The sequence below is a fragment of the Podarcis liolepis genome (assembly GCF_965112155.1).
Source record: "Podarcis liolepis genome assembly, chromosome: 11".
NCBI lineage: Eukaryota > Metazoa > Chordata > Lepidosauria > Squamata > Lacertidae > Podarcis > Podarcis liolepis.
The window spans coordinates 12,053,787-12,070,318 of NC_139565.1; the positions used below are offsets into that span (position 1 = coordinate 12,053,787).

Here is a 16,532-nt window from a genome sequence, read left to right on the forward strand (position 1 = left end):
AAAAGCAAGGTTGGCACATTAAAGTTTATATTTGTTCATTTCCTGAGCCATAGATAGCGCTCACTATAATACATCAAACTCCATGGCACAAGTTAATCAATGTAATATGTGTTATTGCACGAACATATTGTGTTAGTGTATACATCACTCCTTCTAATAGTGAACTCAGACAGTGAGCGCAGACAGGGTTGCAAGCCCAAAGGTGGCTTCTGTAAGGTTACCAGATTTTTTTTTCAATGAATCAGGAGACACTTTTCAACTTCCTACTAAATAGATGGATTTTGTCAGGGGACTGATTTGTAAATATGGGGACTGTCCCCAGGAAACGGGGACGTCTGGAAACTACTGAGAAACAAGAGTGAGGTGTGGGTTCACATTAAATAGCTATAAGACCAAAAACAGCAAGACTTAATAACACTCAGCATTTAAATAAAACCAACAGTTTTTTAAGTAAACATAAAAAAATAGAATTACATGTCTGAGTAGGCTTGGGACTGTGGCGGTGGGAGAGGAGGGTTAAACTATCCCTTCCATCCACTGTTTTTTTTACAAAGTGCTCCCCTAAAGCTGCTATTTGCCCCAGAAGCAGCAGAAAGGACACAAATATGTGTCATATGTTTTGTTCAATGTGGCAAATAACAGCTGAGGCAGGAGCAGAGGTTATTATAGGAAATTTTGCAGGGGAAAAGGTTAAAACTAAGCAACCTGAATCAGGCCTCCTTTGGACGCTATTAACACTCTCTGAAGTACTAATAAACAATGATTATTTTGTTCCTACATAAAACACATCGGAAGGTGTATACTATAGGTGCAAGGGTGCAATTGTAGAAATTCAGTATTTAATATTGTTCTTAACGCGGCGGGCACTGTGGTCTAAACCACAGAGCCTAGGGCTTGCCGATCAGAAGGTCGGCGGTTCAAATCCCCGCGACGGGGTGAGCTCCCGTTGCTCGGTCCCTGCTCCTGCCCACCTAACAGTTCGAAGGCACATCAAAGTGCAAGTAGATAAATAGGTACATCCAGTGGGAAAGTAAACGGTGTTTCCATGCGCTGCGCTGGTTCGCCAGAAGTGGCTTAGTCATGCTGGCCACATGACCCAGAAGCTGTCTGCGAACAAACGCCGGCTCCCTCGTCCAGTAAAGCGAGATGAGAGCGCAACCCCAGAGTCATCCGCGACTGGACCTAACGGTCAGGGGTACCTTTACCTTTAACAGTATTAAAGTAATATTAATATAGTGTTCAGTACTATAATATCTCATGAAAGAGGGAGCAAAGGAAGAAACAAAACAATGAAGTTTTTTGTGGCACCTTAAAAGCCCATATATATATACAGTATATAATATGGTGTAACTTTTTGTGGACTAGAGTCCAATTCATCAGATGGAGTGGACTCTGGCTTGTGCAGACTTATGCCATAATAAATTTGTCAGCCTTTAAGGTGCCAAAAGACTGTTGTCACTGCTGCAACAAACTGGCATGGCTTCCCATCTGGAAATTGTTCTAATGAATCAATACGTCTCTAATGGCCATTTCTCATTATAGACTGTACTTGAATATGTGCCCGTCCTGGATTTAAAAAGAAAGGGAGGAAGCAAAAGAGATGGGATGGAAAATTCTAAAAACATAAAGCACCATCCAGCAGGAATTTCCCTCCATAAATCCCCATTAAACTGGAAAACGGAATAGCAATTGTTTATTGTTACGTACTTTACTGTTCAAAAGCCAACAAGAATGTTGTGCTTTGGCTGTAGTGTCAACTCAGAAAAACAGCAACTGCTACAATCAAATGACACAGCATTGAAATGTTTTCAGATTAGATTAATTTTCTGTCTACTGTTCTTTTTGTAATTGTTTATATTAGGGTTTTCGGTACAGTGATACAATGTAAAAACAAACAAACCAAAAACAGATACAGTCATACCTCGGGTTACAGATGTTTTAGGTTGCATTTTTTTGGGTTGCGGACCCACCAGAAGTACCGGAGCGGGTTACTTCCGGGTTTCGGTGGTCGCACATGCACAGAAGCACTAAATCATGCTTTGCACATAAGCGCCAAGTCGCAACCCGCGTGTGCGCAGATGTGGCACTGCGGGTTGCGAACGTGCCTCCCGCACGGATCACATTCGCAACCCGAGCGTCCACTGTATAAAGTAAGACAAAAGAAACAAATAAGTACTGGAAAGAGGATTACGTACAAATATTGAGACAATTGACTCACGTGGAAAATACATATATATCATTGAATAGGAATGAGAGGATGAAAAACGTGAAGAAGGGAGGCAGAAAATCAAGTAAGAATGTCTTATAGCTTAAACTACAATGGTACCTCGGGTCACAAACTTAATTCGTTCCGGAGGTCTGTTCTTAACCCGAAACCATTCTTACCCTGAGGTGCGCGATTTCGGTTCTCATCCTGGGGCAAAGTTTGTAACCCAAGGTAGTATTTCTGGGTTAGCGGAGTCTGTAACCTGAAGCGTCTGTAACCTGAAGCGTATGTAACCTGAGGTACCACTGTATATACTTTTACTCTTCTCCTGTGACGTCATCTAATTACATCAACTTGCCAGCTGAGTCCCAAAGCTATGAACATCGTTCTACCACTGAAACATCTACGTACGACCAGTCACAATGGCCTCACCATGGACCCAATACGACAGCTCCTAGTTTATCATTGGATCTGTTACTGACACCTTGTTCCTGCTCTGATGCAGTTGCACCAACATCCTGCAAACTCTTTAAAACAGGTGCCCAATAAAGAGGTAACCCATTGGCAGAACCCTATCAGATTTTGTTGCATCGTATCAGAAGCCATTTCAGAACAGCAAACGTTGATGCAACGATTTCCCCTCTGTTGCTTATCAAGGACGTTTAGGGGCAATGCTAGTGGTAAACTGGGCTGGGAGGACAAATGGTACTCTTTAATGGATGAGTTCAATTCCAGAAATGACTTCTTTAAAAAAATCAATCCCCACAGTGCACACATTTTGATTCCCTGCCTCCCCCAGTGCATTAGAGCTTTTTTCTTTTTTGTTGGCATTTTGCAATGCTTGTGATCAACCCTTTGTCTGTTTGGTTCTTTTAAATAAATATAGCTTTTAACTAATTGGGTCATTGCTCGGATCGCTGCTCCAGGGAGCACAGTCAGGCGGCTCAAGAGCCCAGCCCAGCACTGATGCCACGTCAAATCCGTATCCAGCCTTGGAATCACAGGGCAGCCTTGGACAGGATGAAGCCTTGGAGGAGCGAAGCAAGAACAGGCCCAAGAGAAAAAATGCAAAAAGCAATATGTGTAGTAAAGAATTATTGCTGTAACAGCCAAAGCTAAAGGAAGGGATACCAGAACTGATTTGATTAGCACAGCAGAGAAAGGAAATAGTTTTACTGAACGCTGCAGCAGAAACGGATGTGGGGTTTTTTATTTAAAAAAAGAAACAAATTTGTACTTAAATATTGTACTTCACGTATCACAAGATAATACCGGGGGGGGGGGGCAAGTTCCCATACAGAAACACCAGGATGCATTGTTTTATACGCTGTGCATAGATCCCTCAGAAACCAGGACAGATTTTTGAATTCTACTGCGTGGCTATGAGTCAGTGTGTGTTATTTTAGGCTCTCCTTTAAATAGCACAAAAACTGTTTGCAATTAATTGCCTGATCGATGTCTGAGGCGGTAACGTGTAGCACTGCACTTCAAACACTTCTTAAGAATGCACTATAAATAAGTGATAGCAAAACCATAATAGCAACTATTGGACAATGGTTGCGATGTAAAAGAGACGAGGGAAGAGAGATGTAAGCCGGTGCAATATTCATTTGTGCATCAGTTCAAAGTACAGTAGTTTGGATCTCGTGTCCAGGTCACCTAAGGAAGTTGGCCAACTGACCTACCTTATGAGAACTGTAGCAAGAATTAACCAAAGAGACAATCTGCAAAACCATCTGTGTAGAACTGACATGTAAATAGTTTGCAGGAACAACTATTCCCATCCCTCTTTGCAAAGCCTTGAAAAGCCTCTCTAGAGAGTGGCGAAGCCTTCTGAGCCCTATGGAACGAGGTGCAGGGGCTATTGGAGATGCTGGAAATTGCCTGAAATTGGATGGAGGATCACCCAGCTATCATTTCTTTAAATCCTTAGCAAAAGGAACAGCAACAATGATTTAAATCGCATCATCAGTCTATAAATTGCTTTACAAAGTAACAGGTACCGTGTTGTTGTTTTCAGAAAGACACACCTCTCTGCTTCAAGCAATTTACAATCTAATCACAAACAGCAAGAGGAAACATTGGGGATGAATGAAAAGAATTATAGGCGCAATTGTATTAAATTACTCTCCCTGGTCACACACAGAGGTTGCTATTTGTTTTTGCAGTAGCAGTTTCCGGCGATGTTGTGTGGACAATTTTCTGCTGAAAAATGTCCAGGGCTAGATTCCCACCCACCTACCCACCCCCGCCCAGCTTAGTAACAATGAATGTGTGCCAGCTGTAAATACAATATTAGGCAAGTTTGGTAGTTTCGAAGTTTTTGGCCTGTTTGCTAAATACAAGTAAAATAAATATGCCAAACACTCCCTGGTGTTCTCGGCTGACTCTGATGCAAACTGACCAATTTCCTATGCAAATTAGCCTTATTTTCTAGTAAACCCTCCACAAAACCCACAGGATAGAAACCGGCAACAAATGATCAAACAAATATAACAAACTCACAGCTGTATGAAAAGTTTCAGATCTTAAACAGCAAGGAGGCAACCCCATAATCGCATTTGACTGGATTTAACCGTCCAGGGGTCCTTTACCTTTACCTTTGGTGACTATAATTTAAAAGCACACTTCCTGCTGGAGATGCTATATCTTGTTACCGTCACCAGTGATAGCCTTTCTCTCCATGAATCTGTCTAATCCCTATTTTAAAGAGGACCATATTAACTCTGCTCTCTGTAAAGTGCTTCCTTTTGTCTGCTCTACATCTTCCACCGTTCAGCTTCATTGGGTGACTCCAACTGCTATGATGATGATGATGATGATGATGAGAGAGGAAGAAAACCACTTCTCTGTCCATTTTCTCCACACTGTGCATAGTTGTATGTATAGACCTCTATCATGGCCCCCCTTGCTCAACTTTTTTCTAAACTACATAGCCCCAAACATCATCATCATCATTTTAAATATCTGTAAAATTTGTACTGTCCTTCATCCGAAAATCACAGGGTGGTTCACGAGAGAAAAATACAAAATGAGAATACGTAACAAAACAAAAATAAACCAGTAAACCCTCCCCAAACACATTAAAAAAGCTATAGAATGTTAACCAACCGAACACCTAGAATCATAGAATCATAGAGTTGGAAGAGACCACAAGGGCCATCGAGTCCAACCCCCTGCCAAGCAGGAAACACCATCAGAGCACTCCTGACATATGGTTGTCAAGCCTCTGCTTAAAGACCTCCAAAGAAGGAGACTCCACCACACTCCTGGGCAGCAAATTCCACTGTTGAACAGCTCTTACTGTCAGGAAGTTCTTCCTAATGTTTAGGTGGAATCTTCTTTCTTCTAGTTTGGATCCATTGCTCCGTGTCCGCTTCTCTGGAGCAGCAGAAAACAACCTTTCTCCCTCCTCTATGTGACATCCTTTTATATATTTGAACATGGCTATCATATCACCCCTTAACCTCCTCTTCTCCAGGCTAAACATGCCCAACTCCCTTAGCCGTTCCTCATAAGGCATCATTTCCACCTGGTTGTAGAGAAATGGTTTCACCTGGCACCTAAAGATATGTAATGAAGGAGCCAGGCGAAACTCCCTGGGGAGAGCATTCCACAGACATAAGGTAATTGTTCCAGCCCCTTGATCTTTTTAACTGCCTTTTACTGCTCTTGTTCATCTCTTTTTGATATCCAGTAAAGAAGACTGGAGGGACACGGGTGGCACTGTGGGTTAAACCACAGAGCCTAGGACTTGCTGATCAGAAGGTCGGTGGTTCGAATCCCCGTGACGGGGTGAGCTCCCATTGCTCGGTCCCTGCTCCTGCCAACCTAGCAGTTTGAAAGCATGTCAAAGTGCAAGTAGATAAATAGGTACCGCTCCGGTGGGAAGGTAAATGGCATTTCCGTGCACTGCTCTGGTTCGCCAGAAGCAGCTTAGTCATGCTGGCCACATGACCCAGAAGCTGTACGCCGACTCCCTCAGCCAATAAAGCGAGATGAGCGCCGCAACCCCAGAGTCGGCCACGACTGGACCTAATGGTCAGGGGTCCCTTTACCTTTACCTTTTAAAGAAGACTAGACACAGTACTCCAAGTGTAATTGCACCGTAATGGCATTATAATATTGGTCGTTTTAATTTTTATCCTTTTTCTAATATTTTATAACATTGAATTTTCCCTTTTTGCAGCAACAATTCACTGGGTTGACATCTTCTTTGAGCTACTCTCTACAGCCCTGAGATCCTTTTCCCGGTAATTCAACACAGGCTCCGGTCCCAACATCATATATAGGAAATTTGGACCTTCTGCCCTAATATATTACACATGCTTTCGCTGAACTGCATTTGCTACTGTAATACCCTTTCACTGAGTTTTGTTTGTTTTAACCACCTTGAACAGTTTGGCATCATGAGTCTTCTGCAAACTTGGCCACCTCGCTTTTTAAAAAATGGAACTACATTTATCAGTTTCCTGTCCTCAGGCACAGAGATCAATCTTAAAGACAAGCTACATTTTTGTTGTCGTTAGAAGATGAGCAAGATATATATGGATCCAGTGATTTGTTAAGTTTAAGTTTGTCAATAAGGCATATTCCTTCATCTCTTATTACCAGTACGTGTCTCAGTTCTTCAAGCCTCTTCCTGAAAATATCAGTTATCTGCCCTGTCTTCTTCTGTAGCAAAGACAGACACAAAGAATACATTCAGATTCTCTGCAATCTCCTTATTCTCCTTTATCGCAGCTTTAACTCACTTGTTGTCCAATGGCTGCCTACCTAGACACTTCCCTACTCAATTACATTAGTCAAGAAACAGCGTTTTGAATGCACTATAAACATACAACACCAGTTGGCGCTGGAGAGCAAAAAAAAAATCTAAGCAGTTTTCCATAGCGTTTTTTCTTTCATTATAGTGATTTAATTTCCGACGTATTTATAGCAGGGGTTTTTCCTGTGTGTAGATCCATCCCTCATGTATTTAAATATATATATTTTTTGAAAAAATGTCGGTCTTCATGTTTTAAGCAATATGTTCCTCAAATTCTCTCCTCCATCCCTTATTGTCTGCTTGCGCCAATTTCCCCAAAGTTTGTGTTAGTGATCTAGTTGAGATTCCTGCATTGCAGGGGGTTGGACTAGATGGCACTCGGGATCTCTTCCAACTCTACAAGTCTATGATTTGGGCAAGACATTGATTTTCTGAAGGAAGCCTTCATTCCTGTAATAGCTTCCTTGACTCTGCTGGTGTCCTCTTGGACTGCAGAGCAGGGTTGGGGAGAAATTCAACTCAGTTCATACCTAAAAATGAATCTACCTAATTCCTGCTTTCTGAAATAAGACAGAAATTGAAACACAGCATTCTCTTGAAAGTCACACTTCCTTGCATGTTGCAGTGTGCTTCTCCAGTCAAGTAATGTATATAAAAGTGCATATACTAATGTAAGGTGTGCATAAAAATGCACATAGTCCTGAAAACAGCATACAAAAATGCATTACAAAGAAGGGAAATTTACTTTGCAAAAATGTGTATGTTAGGGGAAAATTGCACTAAAATCCCAATGAATTTTTATGTGGATATATATGTGTGTGTGTGTGTGTGTGTGTGTATAGGCAAACTGATATGGAAATGTGGAGAAGTGAATTTCAGATCTAAGAAACTGAAAGAAACTGAAACAGACTGATTCAAACATCCCTCCTGGAGAGCACATTTCCTAATCTGCACAGGTACACATTCTACCTGAGCTTTTATTATTATGATTTTGAATAACCCCATCCCCAATACTTTATGGAGAGTATTGGTTTAAAGACTCGCTCAAGGCAAATCTTTAAAAATGTAGTATAAACACCGACAACTGGGAAACACTGGCCTGCGAGCGCCTTTACCAAAGGTGTCATGGACTTTGAAGAAGCACAAACTCAGGACAAGAAATGTGCTAAGATGAAGGCATGCTTGGCAACTCCATGACCAACTCCCTCTTGGAAACCAACGGCCCCACTGTGGAAGGACGTGTGGATCCAGAACTGGCCTCCACAGTCACTTACGGACTCATTGTTAAGACTGTGTTCATGGAAGACAATCTAACTCAGCCACAGGTGATCACCAAAGTAGAAGACTTTATGGAGAGATGTGGTCCTCTGGCCATTCTTTTCAGCTTCCTTTTTACCAATCCCTTCGTTTTGAGTAAACTGCCACTTTTGAAGTCAAATGCAAATTCCTTGGAAATTGTCCGCTTACATATATATTGAATTTAATAGCACAGTGGCCATGGGTGGTTCAACAATGCCTACATCTCACAATACAGAGGATTAAGTTCATGTTCATGTCCAACAACTTTTATGGTGAGCCGAGACTATCTTCCCCAACCGATTGTGAGAAGATGCAAGTCAAATAAAATTTATAAATAGTCACTGGTAGTGACAGGAAAATCTGTTACTTTTGGTTCCTCTCAGTTTCTCATTTTTCCAATCTTAACTTCAGATCTTCACATTTCCATAACAGTTTGTGATTTCTTTCTTTTTAAAAAAAAAAAAGCCTTCATGAAAATTCATCAGCATTTTAGTGTGAATTTCTCCTAAATGCTGTTTTGCTTACAACCTAAAATGTGTCCATTTAAATGGATAATTATTTGGCCTCTGTTTTGTGCAACGGTTCTGTCATTGCTAATGTGCGTAACATTCCTCACAGAGAACATTTCTAGTGATGCTCTAGTGACGGTTAACATACATGTTTAGCATCCGATTAACATATTCATGCCACTTAAAAAAAAAAGTGTCATAATCAGAGATAGTGATAATGAGAGATACTCTGCTTCAGTTCAAACTCAGCCCGGATGCTAATTTCTAACAATTATCATTGCAAACCAGGTATTGTAATTTTTCTACTTCTTCTCCAGTATGGTTCATAATATATGCTAATATGCATCTCTCTCCTTTGAATTTGCCTTCAACATGATACCGTGCCTCAGAAGTGGTATAATGTCTCAACAATGTGTCAGGCTTTTTAAAACCTTGGTTCTTAATAATTATATATTCCAGCTTCAGGCTGCAAGCCTATGTAGTTATGTGATTATTTATTTTCTCTGTTGACTGATTGATGTAGGGCTTTTTTTAATCCCACTTTTCTTTAATTAAAACACAAACATCTTACAGACACACCAGGACCGCTGAAATCAGCAAGATGTATGTATACTAAACTGTGTAGTGATCTGCAGGTAACTTGTTTTAAAATATCTCTAACCATTTACACTAAAAGAACTAAAGCAGGAAGTTATACACACACCACACACAGTGCTTTTTTCTTAAAAAAATGTTTAGGGGCACTCTCATTTTGACTCCAGAAAATCACCATTTTATAGTTCAAATCGGGGAAAATAAATACAGTAAATGGACAAAAGTACACAGATTTACAAAATGTTTAGGGGTGTACCCCCCAGAAAAAAAGCACTTTGTGTGTGTGTGTGTGTGTGCGCGCGCACACACACACACACATATATACTTGATAAATAGATAAGATGCCAAGCTAATTTTTATCCATTCTTCATTTGAAAGAAAGATTGTCTCATACAATATGTGTGATTAGAAAAGTCTTAACTGCAGCTCAGGTCCAGTCACAGGGAACCTCACACATAACAATTGGTAGCACACCCCCATTTTCATTATAAAGCACGTCCAAATTGTATAATCTGGTCTGCGCGAGCATCAGGATGTGGATGTATGTTCAAATGAGCATTTTCATTTTCATTGACTAGGTGCCCCATTTTCATTATAAAGCACGTCCAAATTGTATAATCTGGTCTGCGCGAGCATCAGGATGTGGATGTATGTTCAAATGAGCATTTTCATTTTCATTGACTAGGTGCCCAGAAGGTTGATTCCACGAGTGGATTTCTCTTGTTCCATTTTCCCCGTTTGCGTGTTCAGACCCAGAAACCTTCCCCCCTAAATAAATTCACACTTGACTCAAATTTTAGTTTTGGTTTTTGGCAGAGTTTAGGCCACAACTTTATTGATTACAGAAAGTGAGTGGTTGCATAGGCTCTGGTTCGACTAGCTCCCTGCACCATGGCAGGTAGCGCTGACCCAGAGCTCTATCATAGGTCAGCCAAGGGTGAACACCTGGATAAGCGGAAAGCCGGGAACAGGCTATCTCTGCCACCCAAATGCCCCCCCCCGACTCAGGCACAGGCACAACCTCCTCACAGGGGATGACCAAACCATCAAGCCCCTGGATTCCTTTAATGGAATACCCTTCACATAGGGATGGCGAGAGCATTCTCCCATCCCTATCACCAGAACCAGAGCCTATCCGCAACCTTACAAGTTGTGACGATTTCCTACGCGGCAGGCAAAATCCAAATGGCAACAGCCAATCAGCTAAGTGGGGAAAATTCCTGCCATGCCCCTGTCCCAATGACAGACAACACACGACGGCATAGCAAGGTCAAGCGCAAAGCCCTAAAAGTAGGGAGAGGTGGGCGGGTGGTCCGATGCACGAGCCGAAAGAGGAAGCTCTGGGTCACGTGCATAGGTATATATAGGTCCCTCAAACTGTTTGGACTGCATCCCATTGGCCAGATTGCACCCAGCTACAAGGGATCTACCAATCGGGTGTTGTGGCTGACCAACCATACCGACCCACAACACAGGGCGTCGGTTTCCAGGTCTCACCGCAATACATGCCCTCTTCAAGGGAGGATCTGATCTACCATATGAACTAGCATCTTGCATTGCACGGTGAATTTTGAATGTCTGCTCAGAAAATTCTAGAATTGCTTTGGTTCCTCTTACCACTGAATTGTTGGGAACTAGTGTTTCGAACTACACATTTATTTAAAAAATGGTCCATTTTGCTCTGTATTGTTAGCGCTGACTTTGGCACTGTTGGCAGACACTGGAAATGAATCAGTAGATACTGGAAACGAAGGAAGATTTTCCCCGAGAAATTAGAAAGCCAACGGTGTAAAAGCTCTTATCATTTCACGGAATCAAAGGCTTGAAGGAGAACTAGAAGGGTCGCGAAGTTCAGCTTCCCCTCTTTATTTGTTCTATACCTGGAACATCTGCACATCACACTTTCTCCTTTTACCAAACAACATTCTTTCACAGAACATAAATGTGAACTACTGAGATTGTTCCAAGGCCTAATTCCTCCCATTTGCCACCCTTTAAACCCAAGCCTCCAGTCTCCACCCCCCAAAGAACCATACACACAATATTCAGCAACAATGCCAAGACTCTTGTCATCACCATTTCTTAGAATTTCTATGAATTTTCTATTTCCTTGGTGGAATTTACTTCGCAGACCAACTGAAGTCAAGCTATCTATGACTCCTAACAGTTAATGCCAAAGAAACTTTGCTGTTTCAGCCAACAACATATTATTGTTACCTTGTTACCACACTGGTATGAATACATCTATCCTTGAAAATGGGGGGGGGGGGGGATAACATTTGTATTTTTAAGCTTTCCACTTTAAATTGTTTTGCAAGGAACATAAAGCTCTCATACATCACCATCCAAAATCAAATGCTAAACAGTATAGCTATCTGTCAAAATGTTTTAAAAGCCAGGGTAATATGACCAAAGTGAATAAAAACTTTTAGAAAATGACCACCTTTTTAATCTACTATGATTATGTCTATACATAAAGCATGGCGAACGAGAAGGGCGAGGAATTATGAAAGTGTATTTGACGAGGACGGAGCCTTGCGCTGAATTCTCACCATTTCTATTGTTGATAAGAGTTTGCCATCTATTTGGCAAAATTCATATCTTTCTGAAAGGAGCCACCAAAAGTACTTGTAGTTTTTATGTCACCTGTAAAATTATAGCCGTGTTGATAGTTAATAATGAACTGCCCTTTCAGTGTACCATGCCTATGTGCCGGTTTTGAAATTTTGATTGGACGTAATCTCTAAAATACAAAAATGTCTTTAGCGTAAGAACTTCTATTCTCATGCGTGTGAATGCTGCACTTATAGATGAAGAGTCAGATATAATTAAGAGAAGGTATAACCTAAGAAGAACAGCTTACGTTAGGTGCTTTATGATCAGTAAATGAGCAATACAAAGATTTTGTCCATCCACTTGGCGTCATGCCTATAGCCGGTATTTATATATATATATATGTCATCATGACACGACTTACATATGACAGTTTATATATCACTGGAATCAGTGTTGTGATGTTTTTATATTTCTTGCTTTCTTCTTAGTTCTCAAGCGATCGTGTAATAATCCCTAAGCCCTTGTGTTCACATCGTCTGTCTATCGACAGTGGCCTGGTCCCCATCACCCTTTCTGAGGTGCTATAAGCTACGCATGCTTAGAACTGACACTAACCACAGCTGGGTGAGAGCCATCCTCTCAAAGGTACTATTACCAGGGTTTGTTTTCTCAGCCAAAGCTCACAGGAGCTCAGTTCCAGCACCTCTCAGGTGGACACCATTGCCATTCTAAGAGAAGAAGGGAGAAGTTCGTGGTGAGCTACACCACCTCTTTTTCTAGAAAAAGACGACTACCGCACTGACTACCACCACTAGCAATCGTATCTTGCCAACCATAAAGCACAAATATTGCACAAGTTTCTGGAATCGGGTGAATTTTGTGGGCAACAAAATACTTATAAGATATGACAGAGAACAGCTAGTCTGAGGTACAGTGTCAACTTACATGCCTCCCTCATTGTCAAATAGCACACAGTATGTTCTGAAAGGTAGCAATGAAGATCTTATTTCACCTCATGTGCTGTGGTCATTTTAATATGGGAGAGGGGAGCATCGCCCTTTTTTGGAGATGCTTCTTAATGAACCCACTTGTTGTAATTACCATTGTCAAACAATCCCCACACCTCTCATATCTGCCAAAAGCACGCAGTCAAGATAGATATTTAACAAGATATTTAATACAAAATTACAACCAGTAGGACTAAGGTTAAAGGTCTGCACATTATAGCACTACTTGGAATACTGTCGCTTTTCCCTTTGAAATCAACAGAGCTATCTCTCTCTCTCTCTCTCTCTCTCTCTCTCTCTCTCTCTCTCTCTCTCTCTCTCCATATATATAAAAATTTGCTTAGTCCTTTAGGATACAACAAATTAATGTTGCTGAAAAGCAGTACAGTTACACAGCAAAGAATTTATTGTTTGACAGAGTGATTTTTCAACCAGGTAACGGAGCACACATTGAAATCTCTAGTTGCTACAAAGTAAGCCATCGGTCTCACCATAATGCCTTACATTCTACCTGGTTAGAGTACACTTTTAAGAACACTGAAATATGTCTCAGCCATATTGGCCTAGAAATACCCTGAGATTTTTGCTCTGTACCTAAACTATCAGCGTGCTGAAAAGAAATACTGTTAAAAGTGGCTGAAAGACTGTTATGTAAAACAAGACTGCATTTTATCTGCACCAATTGGAAAAAGAATATTCAGGTCTGCAAAATATGACAAATACTGCAAGCTGTGGCTTTTTCTCCACCAAAACCCCCAAACCACACACATACACTTGCAAATGAAACAGACACACACACACTGAAGATATTTCATGCTTGAAATACGGCAAAGGATAAGCACAGGTTCAATATGAATAAACTCTTGCTTCTTCTATTAAACCCGACATATGAGAAATCATTATGCACAATAAATGTGCCCTATTCTGGGGGAGAAGGAAACCGAAGACTTTTGCTTTAGAAATATTCCTTTCCCACTGTTTTAAATCATGTTAACTGCCAACGAGTCAGCATGCATGCTTCCTTAATTAAAACAAATTAACGTGGATTTCTGACAACGTCTTTCTGCTCTTAACAATCTTTGCAGTGCTTCCAGAAATGAAATGTGCCAAGAGAAAACCTTCCAGCCTGCCTACCTGGCTGCTGAAATAAGAAAAAGGTTCCCCACCACCACCCTCCAATTGATTAAAACAATAGAATGGAAAATAAAACAGACCAACCTTCACAATGTACGTCACTCCAGGTCCCAGGATCTTATCGTTCGAATGCAGCCACCCTTGGGAGACTTTGCTGGCAACGTTGCTCCCTTGATTCCAGTCTTCGCCTCCCAGGTTCATTTCCTCTGACCATGGTTTTTTCCCTGTGTTCATCTTGCTCTTGTCCTGCTGAGAAGACGGAGTGGCAGAGGCAAGGTTACATGTGTTGTCTGAAGCCTCTGCTACCGAGCTCCCCTGCAACTTGGAGGCAGCAAGCTCCTTCACTGCAGACGAGAGGTTCTTGATGCCCGAAAGGCTGCCTGAATGGGAGAGTTTCAGGTGGGACACTTTGTGCATGAGAGTGCAAATGGCGGTGGATCCATCTTGGTCCTTCTGGAGAACCTCAGGAGAGACCAGGTATGGCGATGGTGTTGACGTTGGACCAATTGATGAGACCTTGCTGTTCATGGACAAGTTATGGATAAGATCGTCAACCGATGTCACCGAATCATTCCTGAAGCGGTTATATTTGGTACGTTGAAGCATTCCCTTCTATCACGAACCTTGCATATGTTCTGACAAACCAGGGAACTCCTGTGCTAACATAGCAGGTGATCCAGAATATCAGCGATGGATAGTGAACATTTGGCAATGGGGCAAGATAATAATAATTTTTAAATTGCTATGAATTTTTTAAAGGGATTTTTGCTTAAGGTTCCATGGTCCAGCTGGGTGCAGCGATAGTTTTCTGTGCAAGAGAACGATCCCAGTCCTGCTCAGAGCTGCCAAGTCTCTCACAGCAGAAGCATGACTCACACAAATGAGAAGGACCCTTTTCAACAAAAGGCTCAGTGAACGCTGCAAATCACTTCCTGTAGGGGGGAAAATCCACCCACTTACAGCACACTACCACCAATCAATTCTCAAATTTCCTTTTCCTCTCTTAAACAGATTCTCCCCCATCTTTCCTTCCTACCCCATTTTTGCAACCATAGGTGAGTGCCTGCAATAGTTCCAAGTATAACTGCATTAACCTCCCCACCACCCGAACTACTTTTTCATTTTCATTTTTTCCCCTTCTGTCCTATTCTGATGACTTTATACAGCATGCCTTAGTTAGGCAGGAATAAAGTAACAATTTCATGAACAACGTTCAGGCAAGCCCACCAGAATACAAATACCTGGAAAGGCTTCCATAATACACAGGAGGATTGCAAATTCTGTGTGGGTTGAGAAATTTATATGGTAAATAATCTAGTCTTTTTCTTTCAGGTAAGCATTAAAACTGTGCTGCTCTTTACCATAATTGCCACATTGCAGTTTTTCTTTAAAAACTGTGATGCCATTATGCTTTTGCTTTTTTCATTTCCAAGAGGGAAAATATATTTGGGAGGGTTTTTTAATGCAGCGTTACACTAAAAACTTTTGGCTGGGTAAAAAATGCACCCATCCGTGTGTTTGGGGGGGGGGGAGTGTGGCAGTGGCAAGAGGCTTCTGAAACAAGGTTGCTTTTTCTCACACAATTTAATGCAAAGGAGATCTTAACTTTACCTCTCGATACTAAATTTAAATCTTGAAAGCTAAGAAATACGAGAGGATTATTCGAGAGTACTTAAGGCAATGAGCTGATGCCTCGCTTTCAAAAATGAACATGAATACAAAAGGAAATGCTTCAATGCAGTCATAAAATACACTTACTTGAAAAGATCCTCAACTCACACACCAAATCCCCTGATTTGTTGCAGGCATGCAAAATTTAACATTAGTCTGACAACCCAATATTAACCATACACTAAAGGACTGAGGTTTGTTTAAGCAGTGTATGGATTTCAGTTACTTATGCTGCAAGAAAACAGATTCAGAATGGCACCGCAACTTTTTGAAAAGCAAATAAATAAAACTGCAACATGCAAGTCAACAAATTTCCCAGAGGGTAGCCCACACTCCTTTTTCGTACTAAAGGCTTAAGTACGGAAAATGCATCAACGCAGTAGCATGCTTCACTGCACGTATTTTATGAGAATAATTCATGATACATAAATGAAGGCAGCACCTCTGATCCCAGTAGCGATGAATGAAAATGTCCTATTCATTGTAAAAGCAGGTTTCTAGTGATCTGCAGTTGATTTTCAGCACACTGCAAACCTGCTACAACATCCAAACTGAATTCATTCCACCCCCCCCCCCACTCCGCCCCAGCTTCCTCCTGCTACCCTAGCAACAGCAAATATACATCGTATAGATCATTTCTGGTCTTGTGTTCAGCAACAAGCCGGAATCTCTGTCATTCGGAAATGATTCCCTTCATTAGAAGTCGATTTGAACAAAAAACAAAAAAAAACCTGGAAAATGTGAATGGAATTCTCTGTATATCTGAATGAAAGAGCTGGCTAGCATAG

General features: G+C 41.3%; 1 protein-coding gene across 3 annotated transcripts in view; it reads right to left on the reverse strand.

Annotated features, from left to right (window-relative positions):
• SHC3 (SHC adaptor protein 3) overlaps nt 1-16,312 on the reverse strand; it is a 58,449-nt gene extending 42,137 nt beyond the window's left edge. Inside the window, exons 1-2 of one of the 3 annotated variants that reach the window (XM_083464912.1) lie at nt 16,187-16,312; nt 14,158-15,005 (exon numbers count right to left, since the gene is read on the reverse strand). In XM_083464912.1, coding sequence (XP_083321038.1) covers nt 14,158-14,679 — 522 coding nt within the window. In that variant the 5' untranslated portion in view covers nt 14,680-15,005; nt 16,187-16,312. Of the gene's footprint in view, nt 1-14,157; nt 15,758-16,186 lie in introns of those variants that run through there. The other 2 variants (XM_083464913.1, XM_083464911.1) reach the window with 2 other exon arrangements.
• Between the last annotated feature and the right edge of the window lie 220 nt (nt 16,313-16,532).